The sequence below is a fragment of the Odontomachus brunneus genome, unplaced genomic scaffold (assembly GCF_010583005.1).
Source record: "Odontomachus brunneus isolate Ranch 3 - 2012 unplaced genomic scaffold, Obru_v1 Obru_scaffold_021, whole genome shotgun sequence".
In the NCBI taxonomy this organism is placed as follows: Eukaryota; Metazoa; Arthropoda; class Insecta; order Hymenoptera; family Formicidae; genus Odontomachus; species Odontomachus brunneus.
In genome coordinates, this window is record NW_022639471.1 from 162,164 (window position 1) to 177,842 (window position 15,679).

General features: G+C 39.2%; 2 protein-coding genes across 15 annotated transcripts in view; one reads left to right on the top strand and one right to left on the bottom strand.

Moving 5' to 3' along the window:
• The window catches only part of LOC116842136, a 58,294-nt gene extending 53,869 nt beyond the window's left edge, over nucleotides 1-4,425 (top strand). For all 3 annotated transcript variants that reach the window (XM_032810889.1, XM_032810890.1, XM_032810891.1), the window contains exon 13: nucleotides 390-4,425. In XM_032810889.1, the coding sequence (XP_032666780.1) occupies nucleotides 390-2,801 (2,412 nt within the window). In that variant the 3' untranslated portion in view covers nucleotides 2,802-4,425. The remainder of the gene's footprint in view (nucleotides 1-389) is intronic.
• A 136-nt stretch (nucleotides 4,426-4,561) lies between these two features.
• Nucleotides 4,562-15,679, bottom strand: part of LOC116842137 (mitogen-activated protein kinase kinase kinase kinase 5) — a 17,091-nt gene continuing 5,973 nt past the window's right edge. For 3 of the 12 annotated variants that reach the window (XM_032810899.1, XM_032810897.1, XM_032810893.1), the window contains 11 exons: nucleotides 15,341-15,394; nucleotides 14,524-14,591; nucleotides 14,276-14,422; nucleotides 13,798-13,973; nucleotides 13,485-13,689; nucleotides 13,216-13,399; nucleotides 12,794-13,071; nucleotides 12,563-12,646; nucleotides 12,399-12,491; nucleotides 12,174-12,300; nucleotides 4,581-11,969 (listed from right to left, as the gene is read on the bottom strand). In XM_032810899.1, coding sequence (XP_032666790.1) covers nucleotides 11,870-11,969; nucleotides 12,174-12,300; nucleotides 12,399-12,491; nucleotides 12,563-12,646; nucleotides 12,794-13,071; nucleotides 13,216-13,399; nucleotides 13,485-13,689; nucleotides 13,798-13,973; nucleotides 14,276-14,422; nucleotides 14,524-14,591; nucleotides 15,341-15,394 — 1,516 coding nt within the window. In that variant the 3' untranslated portion in view covers nucleotides 4,581-11,869. Of the gene's footprint in view, nucleotides 11,970-12,173; nucleotides 12,301-12,398; nucleotides 12,492-12,562; nucleotides 12,647-12,793; nucleotides 13,072-13,215; nucleotides 13,400-13,484; nucleotides 13,690-13,797; nucleotides 13,974-14,275; nucleotides 14,435-14,523; nucleotides 14,592-15,340; nucleotides 15,395-15,679 lie in introns of all 12 variants that reach the window. The other 9 variants (XM_032810905.1, XM_032810901.1, XM_032810895.1 and 6 more) reach the window with 5 other exon arrangements.

A 15,679-nucleotide genomic window follows, 5' to 3' on the forward strand; every position in this document is an offset into this window, starting at 1 on the left:
TTAACGTGTAATATATGTATGTGTAACTATCATGAAATCATAAGAATAACAAATTATATATATATTTTTTTTAATAATATAGGGTCGAAAATAGATATTATACTATTAAAGTATTCTATCAATACGATATTCCTGGCCTACAGTCATGCAAGCTGCAATAGATACTTAACGGTATAATTTCTAAAATTATTATACAAAGACAGTGTTTATCCTTACTATCTAGAACATTATATCACGAAGAGTCATAATTCATCAATTGGATCATCTTACTCATTTCTGTTGTAGTGGTGTTATTTTTTCTTTGGGGAGCACAATGATATCCCTAAAAAAATAGCCAAACACGTCGTATATATATTTTCAACGAGTCTATTCCTAAATCCTCCGTTTAGGATCGCTTCACTGGCTGGAGACGGAAATCTGAGCCCGGTTTCCAGTCGTACGTGTGTCTCAATCACTCCGACGAGGAAGAGACGCAGAAGAGGGAGACTGGCGCAGACGTTGAATCTACAACGGCCGAGACCGAGGAGGCGGCCGAGGTTCGTTCGAGCGAGGAGGAGCAGCAGAAAGCGGAAACGTTGAATTCGCCACCGGTCGAAGCCAAAGACAACAATAACAGCGAGCAGCACCAGGCCACCGAGGCGCAAACAGTGGAGCAGATTGTCGGTCACATTCTCAAGCAGAACCAAGAGTTTCAGAAGCTGCTGGAGAAGCAGCGAACCAACAGCATCATTAACGTACGGCAGCAACGTTTCAACAAGCGCATCACAGCAGACACGTCGGATGAGAGCGACACTGAAAACTCTAGTTATATCGCCGGCTCGAGCAATCACAACCATAACAATAACCACGACAGCAGCAATAACAACAACACCAATAACCGACTGGGTCGTGCGCGAGCCACGCATCGAGAACAGCGTCTGATCCGGACAAACAACGCGTTGAACTCGTTATCCTCGGCGTCGGCGCGGGAGAATCCGCCGTTGCAGTTGCTCTACGATAACCTGAAGACCAACCAAAAGTCAACCGAATCGTCGATCCTCGCACGTAACGCCAAGACGAATCACGTGCATGAGAAGCGGGCGCTCTTCGAGGCGTTCAAACGGCAGAGCATCGTTACCGATAGCAAGGTGATCAAAACGGCCCTGCGAATCCGCGAGAACTCAACGTCGAGTAGCGGCAACGACGTCGCGGACTCGTCACTGCCCACGGCATATGACTCGAATCACACGTTACGACTAGAACAACGCAAGGAGCTTAATTCCCCGGCGATCACGATGGAACATTGCAACAGCGAGAAAAGCGATGTCAACGACACGCCACGCGACGCAGATTCCAAAGGCTTCGGCAACTACGACAATCTACAGCACGTCTGGGAGGGTCTACAGACGGAGAAGGACGTTGACGGCAACGACAGTCCGACCCAGCCCGCCGTCTGGCTCACTAAACTGTGCGAAGGATTGCCGACTTCGCCACCCAAGTGCGGTTCGTTGCCCCGCAGTTTTCAAATCAGCCCAAACTCGCAACAGCCGAGCGTGACGAAATCGCGCTTTCTGCAACGAGACGGCAAGCCGATGAGCGAGCGGCCGTTCACGATCGCGTCCGACAAGCCGGCCGAGATCAATCTCGAGGATATGGAGAGGTACGCATCCACGTGTCAACCTGAGGGTAGAATTGCCAAGTTTCCGATGCCCGCTTCGACGAGCTCTTCCAGCTCGTCGACCTTCTTCTGCTCGTTTGAGGATGCGACACTGAGCGATGCATATTCGGACGTGCGCGTGTCTGCGAATGGCGCAAGCATCCACCCGGATCACAAGATTTATCGAGCGAACGGCGGCAGCACGATCTTTAAAAGTGTCCTCTCCAAGGCGGGCAGCCGTCTACAGGGTTTGAGGAACACCATGAGTACGGAAACACTCGAGTGCAGCGATGAACTCGATCGTACTCGTTACTTTCCCTCCTTGAGCGGTAAATGCCAGTTGAAAAGACGGAACAAGTCGAAGCATGCTAAGGAATCGTCTTCGGACGTGGAGGAGCTGGTGAGTTGTACGAGCGCCGGTGTCTCGGACCAGCGAGTACCTCTGCTTTACTATAAGCAGGGCAGTTCCAGTCTGGGCGCCAGAATCGCGCAATCCGACTACGCCGACCCGGCGATTCTCTTCGCCGAGAACAAACGCAATCAAGCCTCTTCCGCCGCCGATCAGTTCAAGAAAACCGAATCGGAGGGGGGAGAGCGCGAAGAGGAGGACCCGTGTGACAAGGATACTACGCGCGAGCGTCGCGAGAGCGAGGCTGACAGCTTCTACGAAAGATGCTTCGAGACCATCGAAAACTACGTGGACGCCGATGTGGACGAAGCGTTCAGGGACAGTGCAATTTTTAGCGACGTTGACGAAGTGTTTGTGACGCAGCAGCCGTCACCGACCGCGACGACGATGACTATGACAGCACCATCGTCCATGGCGAAAGCGAAAGTCGCGCCACCGATACCCGCCAAGAAGAAACAAGAGACGTTCTCTTTGTTATCGAGGTACAAGCCGAACGTTGCGCAAAAGCCGGATTACCTGAGAGTGAAGTCAATGTTCGCGAAGGGAAACCCAGTCGGCGACTCGGAGGTCGCCGTCGGCAATATTACCGCGAGATTATCCCCGTCAACCGACTATCAGTCGCTGGATGATGGTCCACGGGGTGCATGCAACCGAGACGCGGCCGAAGCAAACGCGGACGACGTTTCTGCGGGGCAAAGTCAGGCGGGCTGGGTGCGGAAAATAGTAGGTCAATTACAGGGTCATGTAGAGACGTGATGCGTGTTCATAGACACAGGTTGACGAGTTGATCCACGAAACGAGAACTGTGTTCGAAAAAGTCAGATCCGCACGGACAGCGCGAGATAGTCGTGTGAGTAGAAAGCGAAATTAATAATTTTATACTTCGAGGCGGGTATGTATAGCGACGAGGTTTCTTTGAAACTTATTAAAACTTTTCAACTTGATTTTACAACGATACGAACAATGAAGCTTGCTGTAGTTCCAAGGCACTTTGAAAGATCTTGTATGACTCAAGAATACAGAGAATAGAGTCTCTTTAATCGCCAACGAAAATAAAGAGCTCTTCGCTCAGTTTTCTCGCGTTACTCCCATCGACGTGTAGGTTGGAAACGCTCGCTCCATATTGCTGTCAGCCTAATGGCTAACAACAATTATCAGGAAAAGGTCAAAGAACTGACTGAAGTTAGGCGTTTTGAAGTTTTACTACACGTGCCTGGAATATCGTTAACAACACAACGCGATAGCGTTAAGGCTCTTAGTGCCTCGCCGCAGAACTCTTTATTGATGACGTCAGAAACGAAGAAATGTATACCCAAGATTTCTGCGAAGTACGTCGAAATGAACAGTTGTATCCAATAAGTGACATTTGTAATCTATTAAACTTGTTCGGAACACTTTGGAAATGTGTTTAATCAATTGCAAAAATATCACTTATTCGATATATCTTTTTATTCCGACGTACTTTGCAAAAATTTTAGACATGCTTCTCCTCGTTTCTGACGTCATAAATGTTGTAAACGTGTACATCCACGTGTTTTATCTCATAGAAATGTAAGAAATGACACGCCGAGTTCTCATACTTAATACTTATTGCCTATAGACTGTTGATGTATATTAAGTATTGTTTGATATTACTTATGTTATATACATAGAAAATATACGAGGAGAAAATTTTAATTATACAGGAGCATTTACGAAGCCATTTAGCGTTTGATTGAACGGGGTAGTTTAAATGCACGTGGACAATACGAGCCTGCAAGTTCGGTATTGTTTGGGCAAACGTCACTCTTAATCAATTTTTTCACTCTGTTGGTTTTTTTTTTCCAGACAACTGTGACTCTTCTCACATCGTCGTAATTATAATAATTAAAATATTGGTTGAGTAAAACGTTACCTCACACAAACGTACGGACGTCGATACAAAACGGTGTTCCGCATATTGATCGATTGAACGAATACAAAACGGTATTCCGCATATTAATCGATCGATCAAAGCGAGACGAATACGCTGAGAAGATAAAAAATTTTATATTAATCTTAATTTTATTTACTTAATTTTCTATTTAATTATTTAATTGATATCGATAGGGACTGTGTGCTCAATAGAATATGCGGAATATCGTATTTATATAATGATCTCCGCAAATTTGCAAACCTGATGCTCTGTCGATAATTTCAGGGAAAATTTCAAACTGCAACACGTAAAGCATTAAGGATTTTTTGCGGAAGATACCGCGTTGCGACAACTGTATCTCACCGTTTCACAGTCACAGCATATGCCATTTGTAAGGAGCTGTTTTGCGAACAAAGAGAATAATCGTTATATATATATATATGTATTGTGCTATTAGTGTACAAAGTAATATAAAATTTTATAAAATCTGCCGTAATTTTGAATTCTCCGTCTCGTCTTGACAGAAGGTGGCATTTGAAATATAATGACAATGTTCTGTTTTAGGTAAGTACCTGAAAAATATACAATGACAGGACATTCGAAATGAGACCGCAACGCCGAATATCTTTAACCATATTTCCTCTTTTTCTAGCTTTTATTACGAGAAAATCTATTTACAGAAGTTTGGCTAATTGCTTCCTTTTTATAGATACAGATAAATCAAAGATACGTTCATAATTATAAATTATCTTGACAATACTGTATTTATATATAAAAATGACTAAAACAAAAAGGTTCGGCGAACGCAAATGTAACATATGTATATATATATATATATATATATAATACGTTATACACATATATACAACTCTCGTGTAATTACAGACTTAGTCGCTCTCTATTATATATTTATCCCAATTAATATTTATAAGAGAAAACCCTCTATACGCCTCTTCCGTTATTAATACGTAGCCCGCGACTATAAAGAATAAATTAACGTCCACTTCTCTTCCGTAACGAGTCTCATAGACGTACATCTATACAAGAATCATTTCTTTTTTCCATTGTTCAACTTCGATTTATCTCAGTAAATTTCAAGAAAAGCGCTACGTAGTACTCTTGAAAATAAATAATTATGTAATCGTTAATGACATAACAGAGTAACACTTAGTGAGAATTTTTATACAGCAGAAACTCCTTATTTCTAGAATCTCTGTACGATGTAATATATTATATCTCTTGTTCTGTTTCTTTCTCCTTCTCGCGTCCTTAATTTCTCAAGTTGTAAGAATAATTTTATCCGTTCACACTGTTATCTATCTGTCGCTACGGCTTTGGTTAATAACTACTGATATATCGGCAATTCATATCTTCAACACCATCACGGCTAATTAACAAAATTATCGGAATTCATTCGATTAGATTAATTGAATATTTCTTCAAATTTACAATACGTCAAGAAATTTTATTAAATATATTGGTTTACGTTTATGTATATATATATATATATATATGTATGTGTGTATATATATATATATATATATACATATTTCTCTTTTTTATCTTACGTAATTTACGAATTTGCCTCTCACAAAATATTTATATTTCTTTGCTGTGTCGTCGCATGCAAAACTTAACGCACGTGACTTATTTTTAACTACCATTGAACTTTCTTTCCCTTCCTTTATCGAAAACAATGATAAGCTATATATGTATGTGCTTAATCTTCTTCTATCCCTTGGATCAAGTGACATTCATCTTTAACACAGAACGTTTCTTATTGAAACACGCTGTTATTAAGAGTGTCAGTTATATTCAATCACTACTGATCCCTTTGTGCCGCAAAAAGCTAACACTGTTTTCGCAAAAGAATCTCTCTTCGATAACTAAGTTTTCTGAGAGTCAAATAGAAATTTGTTAGACATATTGAGAGAAAGACAGCTTCACGTACGGAAGTTATAACTTCATGTAATCTGATTTAATCGACATAGATCCGAGGGACGGCCGAAGGCTAAAGAATAAATATCTGTTACTGTCCTACACGTTCGCTATTAAATGTTGATTTTGAGGTTTCGTGGAAATACGTATGGATCAAAATCTGGAACTTAAGCATCCGTATGTAGAGGCAAACCATCAGTATGGTGGTCGATGTGTACAGGTACATTTTATCGCTGTATTAATTGTCCTAGCGCTATACGTGTACGTGTCTGCACAAAAGGATTCTTCGGAGATCAGCAAGTATGGGTGTACGATATTTCATTATAGCACATAGTAGTTCAACGTATAATAATGGATTAGCAATCACTGATTCACGGAATTCACATATCCTGCACAAATAAGATAAATCGGTCATTTCAAAAAATTAATGTGTACAAAGACTCGAAGAAGAAATGATTTATTTATGGATATAATAAAGTTTCTCGGTTTTAAATTTTCTGGCGATTTTCGAACTTGTCTGTTATTCTGCTCAGGCGCAAAATTAATTTAGATTCTCTGCACGTCTGAGATCTGTTCGAAATAGTTCGAGAAACTAGGAAGATCGAGAAGAGCGCAAAAATTTACATTATTTATTAAAATAATTAAAAAATAAACCGTAAAAAATTACCGAAAGGAATATCGATGTTTTACACCCATACTTTTTCCTATTTCTGTTTTCTCTGAAAATTGTAGAATAAATTCCATTCTAAGTGGTTACGAGTAGAATTTGGATATGTGAATTATCTACACAAAATCGTGTATGTGTGTTTTGTGTATGTACGTGTCTGTGTTTTTCTTTTTTCTATTCCTCGTGTTTCTCCTAGCACCTTGGTCTGTGTGTCACAGGGGATTAAAACTTTCTCTAATTACATTTTTCATTTTTTTTTCACTTTTTGCTAATTTATCCGTTTTATAGATGCGAAGATTCAATAGTATATATCTTCATGCCGATACACCTATCTTGTTTGTTTCTCTTCGCGATTTACGACGACCCGAATAAAATTATTGTCTTTACAATAATACAAAAATTCACATCAGGTAACACTGCAGTTACTATTTATCGTTATTATTAAAATATCTTGCAGAGATCTATGTCCTCTGCAAGGAGCGGGTATCTTGCGTAAATAATCGCCTATACGCGAACAAAACGATTCTATTTTTATCGATTTGATATTCGTAATGGTATCGAGATAAAAACTTTCTCTAGTAGCGTCAGAACAACCCTCGAGTAACTTATTGATTAAGACTTTGCATAAAATAACTCCCGTTTTCTTTTCTAAAAGTCACAATTTTCTTTCTTTTTTCTCTTTCTTTCTCCCTCTCTCTTTTTCTCTCTCTTTAGAGATAAATACGAGGACGTAGCGAAATTAAAATTACTTATTATGAAAAAAATTTATACTCCATGTATAACTTGTATAAGATAATTCAGCCAAACAGTTTCTCGAATGAGGAAGCAGTCCGCTGGATAATCGGACGTGAAATCACGTGGGTGAATTACAGATATTGCGAAACATGCCTCTGAAAATGTCTGTACTGCGAATATTTAACACGTTTAGCGTATAATATGCTATACTCTGTAAGTATACACGGGGAAGACATTGCACGTGTTCACACTCATCTTCGTTTTCAAGACGGCATCGTGTCAATGCACACACCGGCAATATCATAGTGCATATAAATAATGTGTAGTTAGCGTTGTAGTATTTGATTAAACAATCGACTTGGTGTTTGATTGTAGGAGCAACGATTATAATACATATGCACGGAAAAAAAACCAACTCCGTTGGTGCAACCGAATTTTCTATTACCCGGAGAGACCAGACGAGAAACTCGATTGCAGGAACAGAAAGATTTCTGTAGGAAGTTTCTACCGATTGCTCTCAGTTATTTCGACTAAGTTTTAACGCAGTTTTATGAATATTCAGACGAATGTTTTCGGCCACTGTAACAGAGATATCATTTCTCGTCCGGTTCCTATTTAGTTGCATGAATTGAAATTTTGCTTTCCGTGTGTTACGAGTAGACTTCCGCCTTCAGATCCTCACGTGTACCGTCATTTAGTATTGTTTCGAACAAATCATCAAGTAGATGTGACAAAAACCGCCAGTCAGAATCGAACGTCTGATGAAGCGCACGCTTGAAAGAACTCTCACCGTGAGCTCTCTCGGAGATTTCGGGCTTCGACGCGATTTCTAAATCCTAGAAGCTCGAATCACCGTCGAGAGCTCGACGCAAGTTGTCTGTGCAATACAATATTATATCGGTGTCGTTATACAGCTCTCTCGTTTATATAGTATACGTACAATACAGCAGAAACAATAAGCCACCGATTCTTGCACTTTTTCGGCTATATTAAATTTCTCGCTAATGTAATACTTTCTTCGCGCGAGCAATAACTCTACGTCCACTATATACACACAGCAAAAGTCCATATAAAATATCAAAATAGTTCAACACTCCGCAGATAATTATACGTTTTACTCTGACGACTCCTTACACAATTCAGCTCACGTCTCGCCTCAGCTGGTGCAAACTAAAAGACTTTGGCTCGCAAAATCTCAATACGTCGACGACAGGTGGAAAAGTGCCAGATTACTAACTACGCTCTTACAGCTATCTCTCGTGCTTAGCACGACGCAGACGGGACGTTTGTCCGATGCGAAGAAAACACGCGATTCGCACGAACACACAATCACACGGCCGATTATCGGAAAATTCCAATCTCTTCTTACATTGTAACCAAATACAACGACTCAGAAGCTACGAACTCAACGCGACGAAGTGACGGGATCTTCCGATATAGTCAGTAGAAAAAAAAATAGGAAAACAGTATTAAATTCAAGCGTCGATCTCGCGCGAGAAAGTGCAAAAAGAACACAACGGTGCTAAACGTGACAAAATAATATTTAGAAGATTTTTCACTCGCTAATGATCAAGTTGTGCGTTTAGTAATAGAATAATTCATAACAAGATTGGTCAAACATTTCAGATAAGAGGAATGTTCATTAATGTCATTATTATCAACTGGCCAGCATCAAGAATGATGAATAAATCGATTAGAAACCAGCAAAATAGATATTTAAAAGTATTCTAAAGTTCGCACAAGCGAAAACGATACGACTGACGCGGCTGATGAAGTCGCCAGTCGAGTTCTGTAACGTGCGGGCATAAAACGACCAACAACTCTTTTCTCCTTTTTCCTCACCTACACCCTACGTGGTCCAGCACTCTTCCTCCTCGAGGTATAGTATCAAGAAAGTCTACTGTAAACGAGAAAATGCATTTCTCCCAGTCTTAAGACCGATCACATGAAAGTCACTCCGTTCGCCGTCTCATAGGTAAATGACGATACATTCGTTAGCGATATCATACTGATAAAACACTACTGGATATATGTATAAATAAAATCGCTATGGACGAATATACTCGTGGTGCCCGATGCGGATTACGTGCTATTGAACCGCTTTTATTCCGTTGGAAGTCAAATCATTTTCTACGAAAATATCAGCAATTTAATACGAACAATCGACGACTTTTCAGTGGTTTAATAAATAAAAAATAACAAAAGGAATAAATATAAAACAAAATATCTTCAATTTTGGAAATAGTTTCTCTACGCGAAAAGTGGGAATACTTGCCTCCCTCAATCACGAATATCACAATGGTGCTTTATCAGAGAGAATTACCTCAATAGGAGAAGCATTATGCAGAGAGAGTGTCAGCGTTCGCAGAACGAAGGAACGTAAAACGTCTCGAGCGAACGTTTCTTAATTTTATCATTGCGTGCAGATATCGAGACTGATACAAGCCGTGACAGCGTAGATGCCCTTTCTGTCGGTTTACGTGGGCGCAGCCTATCGAAACGACGCGAACGGGTAAGTATTTGCGAAATAAATAACGCGGCCGCGATCGCTGTCGATGGACGACCGTCGTCGCGCGGCTCGTCCCGTGCTTTACACTCGTCTTCGCAATCGTCCCGAAATTAGAGACACTGATGAACACAATGTCTTAATAAAAATAACACCTCCGTAACAAGAGATCCCATGCCCAACGAAATGAAGCTCGAGTATGCATAATTTCGGTACGTATTCACAACACTGTTCTCGAGGGTACAACATTGGTACAAGCGAATTTTGTACTGTGCATATACACACACATACACACGATATCTCATTACGGCAATATCGTACAGTCCTACGTCCCTACGGGAGATCCTGTTTCTACATGGAATTTCTCTTTCAGAAACGCTATCGAAGGGCACTCTATACATCGACTATTTGCTACTTTCCTTCTAACGTCGTTGTCGTTTCCTCTACAATCTAGATCGTCTTTGGAAGTGGATAAAGCAGGCTGTCGCGCAACTCTACCGGATCAGATTTAAGACAGGTTCGCAGATCAACTCGAAGTCGACTTTTTCTCAACGAATCTGTCGATTGACTGCTAGTTTCTAACTCGTACTACGACGGGAAGCAAAGAATTGTACGCGAATAGAGCGAGAACATTTGCAAAGTCGTGTAAAAAACGAAGCATCCTTAAGATTCGACTCGATAGAAGTGGGACAGCCTGTACGCTGTATCGATGCGATATCGTACGAATCCGACTGATGTTACATGGACTCCGCGAAAATCCCATTACACATAATACGAGCGACGGATGTGCTTATTCCCTTAAAACGCATCCGAACGTTCCATCCGGGTGCAGCGATATATATATATATATATATATATATATATATATATATATATATATATATATATGTGTGTGTGTGTGTATATATATAGCGTTTTAACCTTCGAAAACTATGCGACTTGGTGTAAGAATATAAATATCGTTTTGCCTACTAATCTCGTAATCTCATTAAGGATACAAACACATGAACTCTTACCCTAGCACATAAATGCTATTTACGATTAAACGGTTCTCGAAGGCTAAAAGCTATTACACGATTACGCTCTAACACTAGAAAGAAAGGATAATATTTCCGGAGTTGTATTAAATTTATGCAACATCGCGAAGAGCCTCGTTGCGCACTTACGCACACGGTGCAACGATTCTCTCGTATCAAGGCGGTGCGTCAGTCAATTTAGCTATATATAAAGAATCTGCATTATGTTACTAATCAAATATTTAAAATGAAATCGAGAGACCTCTGAAACTTCCCTTCCCTTCTCCTGCATTTATTCACTACGTATCGTTGTGGAACATGGACAAACTTACTAGAGAAAAAAATACTGTATATTTTTGTATAATCTATATTCTTCGTCACGTCGACGCGACAAGCGATATCCACGATATTCCATACAATTTTTATTAATTCTACAGCTTTTCGAAGAAGATTCTGATTCGATTTCATTCTAAATCTTTTCGTATACTTTTCGTAATTGTATATACGTGTGTGTATGTTGTGTGTATGTATGTATGTATGCGCGCGATTTATAGGAGCATAATTTACACATATATAGTTAAATTGACGAGTAGACCACTTCAATCCAATATTTCTCAAAGCAGTTGCGATTACTATTGGCTTCATTTGATCAGGCATAAGGATAGTTTTACGTATATACTCTCTTTTTCTTTCTTACGTTTTTGTCTCTCTTAATTTCAACCTCTTTCTCCATTATAGTTCTTCGGCTCGCGTCTTTCGAAAGAAATGTCTAGAACATTTCTCGTTTAAAAAAGAAAATAGTTACCGCGAGTAACCAGTCTATGCGATATCGACTACACGGAGAGACAGCAGCAACTAGCGCAGCACTGGAGCTTGCACAACACCAGTATGCTCAAGTAGTTTTGACTACGTATGCGCAGCCGAATCTGATTGTATCGAAGTGCTTTACCTCTGCGACTTTGATCTCACCGCTCCGGTAGTAGTCTCACATTACATGCGGTCTAATCACAAATCGTGCGAAATGATCACACGACGTGTAGTCGTGTGTTACCTACTTAAAATCGATACTTAATAGCTGGCTTCATGTCCAGCAAGAATGTACAAATCCGCCCCTTCCGACTCGGTCAGTGTGCCACTATGAACCAGATGGCTCTCCAACATGACAACCCTGTCGAAAGTAACGGTCAGTTTTACTTTTTCATTTAATTAGGAATAATAGATTTATTAAATTTGAAATAAGTATAGAAAGATCTTTTCAACTATGAAAGGTCTTTTTAATTACGAGCCAGCATATGTTAAATATATACTGAATATCTTGAAACTATTTTGTCTACATATATATCTAATTATCTTGCTTACGTCAGACACATACTTATCTGAGCCAAGCAGCCTGTAAGTCCTGCTCGGATCACTAATCTCTTGCGTGACTTCGCCGTTCTTGAAACTTCTACCTTGCATACCGTGCTTGTGGAATGCCAATACACTATCTGGTAGACAAACTAGAAACAAACGATGAGGCGTTTTACTCGCAAATTCGACACTAATTGCAAACGAGTGAAGTGGTACTTACTAATACTTATTGGTAAGTGATACTTACTGATAGATTCGATTTGAAAATTAAATTGCAGCTCCGACAGTTGCTTCTTGCTGACGCGGGGTTTCCCTTGTAAGGTCACCATTTTCACTACATCTGCAAACATGAATCACTCGTAAGAGTATCGTACATGATAGATTCCTACAAAATCTATTAATAACACTTACTGTCGTAACAAACGAGTATCGCGTCCTTCTCGAATTGCGTAACATTAATGACATTCAAATTCTCTCTTCTCGGTATCACAGTCGCTGAAACAGCATTTTTATCATAAGAAGAATATCTCTGAATTAGAAAAAAGTAACTAGTAATTAGTAAGGAGTGCAATAGAAAATTTTAAGTAGAATTTTATCAGTCAGATAAGTGAATTTTATCAATCACATATAACACAATGATACCTGAACCATCCATGTCTTCCAATTCATCACTATGGAACCAACTTGCTCCTGAATTCATGTTGATTAAATCCAGTTTCAGTTTATTTTGCTGATATGGTTGTTTAACCGACACACACACCATCGGGTACTCCATCTCAGGCGTGATAACCATCTTGAAGACGTTTAGAGGCGACGGTAGAACGCAGTCGAAATGTTTCAGGAGCATAAATTTGTTCAGCGGATCGTACCATTGCATCAGAAATATGCCCGCCGGCATTGCACCGCACAGATACTTGTAACTACGTTGGAAAATACACGCACTTATAAATTCCTAGTTACATTAGCGAAAAAACAAATTGTTCAATGCTCACATGACCCACAGAAAAAAGAGTAATGTGTTTACAGTAAATATGTAGACAATAACACCATTTTTTGTCACTCACCCGTTATACGGATTTCTCCCAACGCAACATTTGGTGCATCCCTTCGTATCCGGCACTTTCGTAGTGAGGGCGAATTTCCTAGGGACTAATCTCTCTGGTATCTTGTTCATGTGCAATGAAAACCTATGGGTCTGTTTACTTAGCATCGCTAGTAAGTCATGCCTGTACAACTGGGGTGTTTTTCCTGCAATTCAACACAAGATTTGTAGATAGATAAAGTATGCACGATTTAATCAACCATGCGGAAAACCGCACAACGATCTGCTTACCAGAAAGAGACATAAGCACATCCTTGATAACGTACATCCAGATAGTACGTCTCGGATATAGCTGGTCTATCGCAGTTTCGTGGAGTTCGTTCAAATTTAGATTGTAAATCCCTTCCTCCGCAGCGATCAACAAATGCTGATCTCTTGTGTCTGGATGAATCCAGCTCGCGGTACAATGTATTCTCAACGGACAGCCATTGAATACCTATTAATAATTGCGACAAAAAAGAGGCACATAAGCCAAACTTATGACATAATAGCAATTAGCTAAAAAAACATAATCGAATTTTTATTCAATGATCACAAAACTAACTTTAGAGAAACACGCTCCCATATGCACTTTTGGCGTAGGCGGCAGACCGTTACTGATTGGTCTTGGTGGCGTATGCCTTTTCCGATCCCTTCTTCTTGGAGGCACAGGCGGTGTGTCCGATAGTAAGTCCGGACTTATAATTTCCCTATCTCGATCCGTTGATATCTCATTGTCGCCTAAAAAATTATAGTAACAGTTATTAAGATAATGAAATATTACACAAAGCATAACGATATTTTAGAAAAACTCGAAAAGTATAAATAATTTTATTATACGTCATATAAATATTTTATATAATTATTCATACACTAAGTGTCTCACTATTCAACTCGTAGTAAGATACTTAAAACTATTTTACACATATTAACATATTTATAATTATATTTAAATTATAATTAATCCTTTTCTTCTCATAATTTTATATGAATGTTTATATCATAAAAATGTTAAAGCACATATGCATGAAGTATATTCTTACCGTTTGACTGCGTGGATTCATCCCTAGGACCGCTGTCTGATAATGATCGTTGACGTTGTCCATTCACAGCTGTTAAGGACTGAGAACTGTTGACAAGACCATATAATTCATCTACGGAGCTGTGTCGCCTGGGACTTGCCTGGGGCCCTGTGCATAAATCTATTGTGTATATCAATGCTTACATACGCGTCGACACAAAGAAGAAAAAATGTTATAAAGATCGTGGATTAGTGATTTAATCTACATACCAGGTACGTTATAGTATGGACAATGCACTTCACAGTCATTTGAAGATTCCCCAAGTGGAAGAGTGGCTCTACAAAAGAAAACATTTAAGTAGACATTAACGCACAATCATTTCCCCGAAACACATGTAATTTAGGAGAACGAAACATGAACGCTGTTAGCAAAAAACAAAACACACGTTGAAGATAAAAGGAAAATATGCATTATTTGCACACGACATTGTAAAATAAATGCTTAGATAGTGTATGCTCGTTGGAATAACTTGTAGATGTCGAGTAAACAGAATTGAATGAAGTATAATGCACAAGAAAAAACACATTAAAATGAGAAAAAAGCTGCATATTTCAAACAAATTTTAGTACTGAAACGTCACAAAGCAATTGCACGTTATCAAGGTGTTAATATGATTCGGTCGTACATATAAGGCTTATTTTGTTATGTAATACATAGTTACATGAATACAGATTTAACGTATATTCTCAGTTAAACAAATGATAGAGATTATATAAATCATATAGGCAGAAACAGATATGTCAACCTTGAAATATTCCCCGTATCAGAGAATTAATGTTTGCTTTCTCTACCTGCACCATTGGTGAAAAAATATTCAAATGGTAAACAAAATAATTACAGATGTATTAACAGAGTATTATCTACGTAATGCAGTGTAATCTGAAATGTGAGTATTGTGTATAACGTTTCTAATGAATAATTATTCGTACAAAAGCGCATGATTATTATTTCCGTGTTAACGTATCAGAAAAATATGTATATCACTGGAAAATAATAATTGTTTACTGTAATTCGTTATCTACTTACTGCAGGGAATATAGCTGGTCGCAATGCACACCAACCATCGACATTGCATTCCCCCTGCACACATGAAACTGTGATCATATACTATAAAATTATGAGCTTATTTTGTTTTTGATACTGCTCTTGATGTACTATGATACGTTTCGGAATTTACAAACAGCTCAATTAATATTGTAATAAGCTGTAAAAACATAAGATACTTGATGAAGCGACTACTGTTTCTGCTTTTTAAATATATCTCACGAAGTATTATATTAAAAAAGTATTGTGTATCAATTTTAAAAGTGCGGTCTCTCTCTCTCTCTCTCTCTCTCTCTCTCTCTCTCTCTCTCTCTCTCTCTC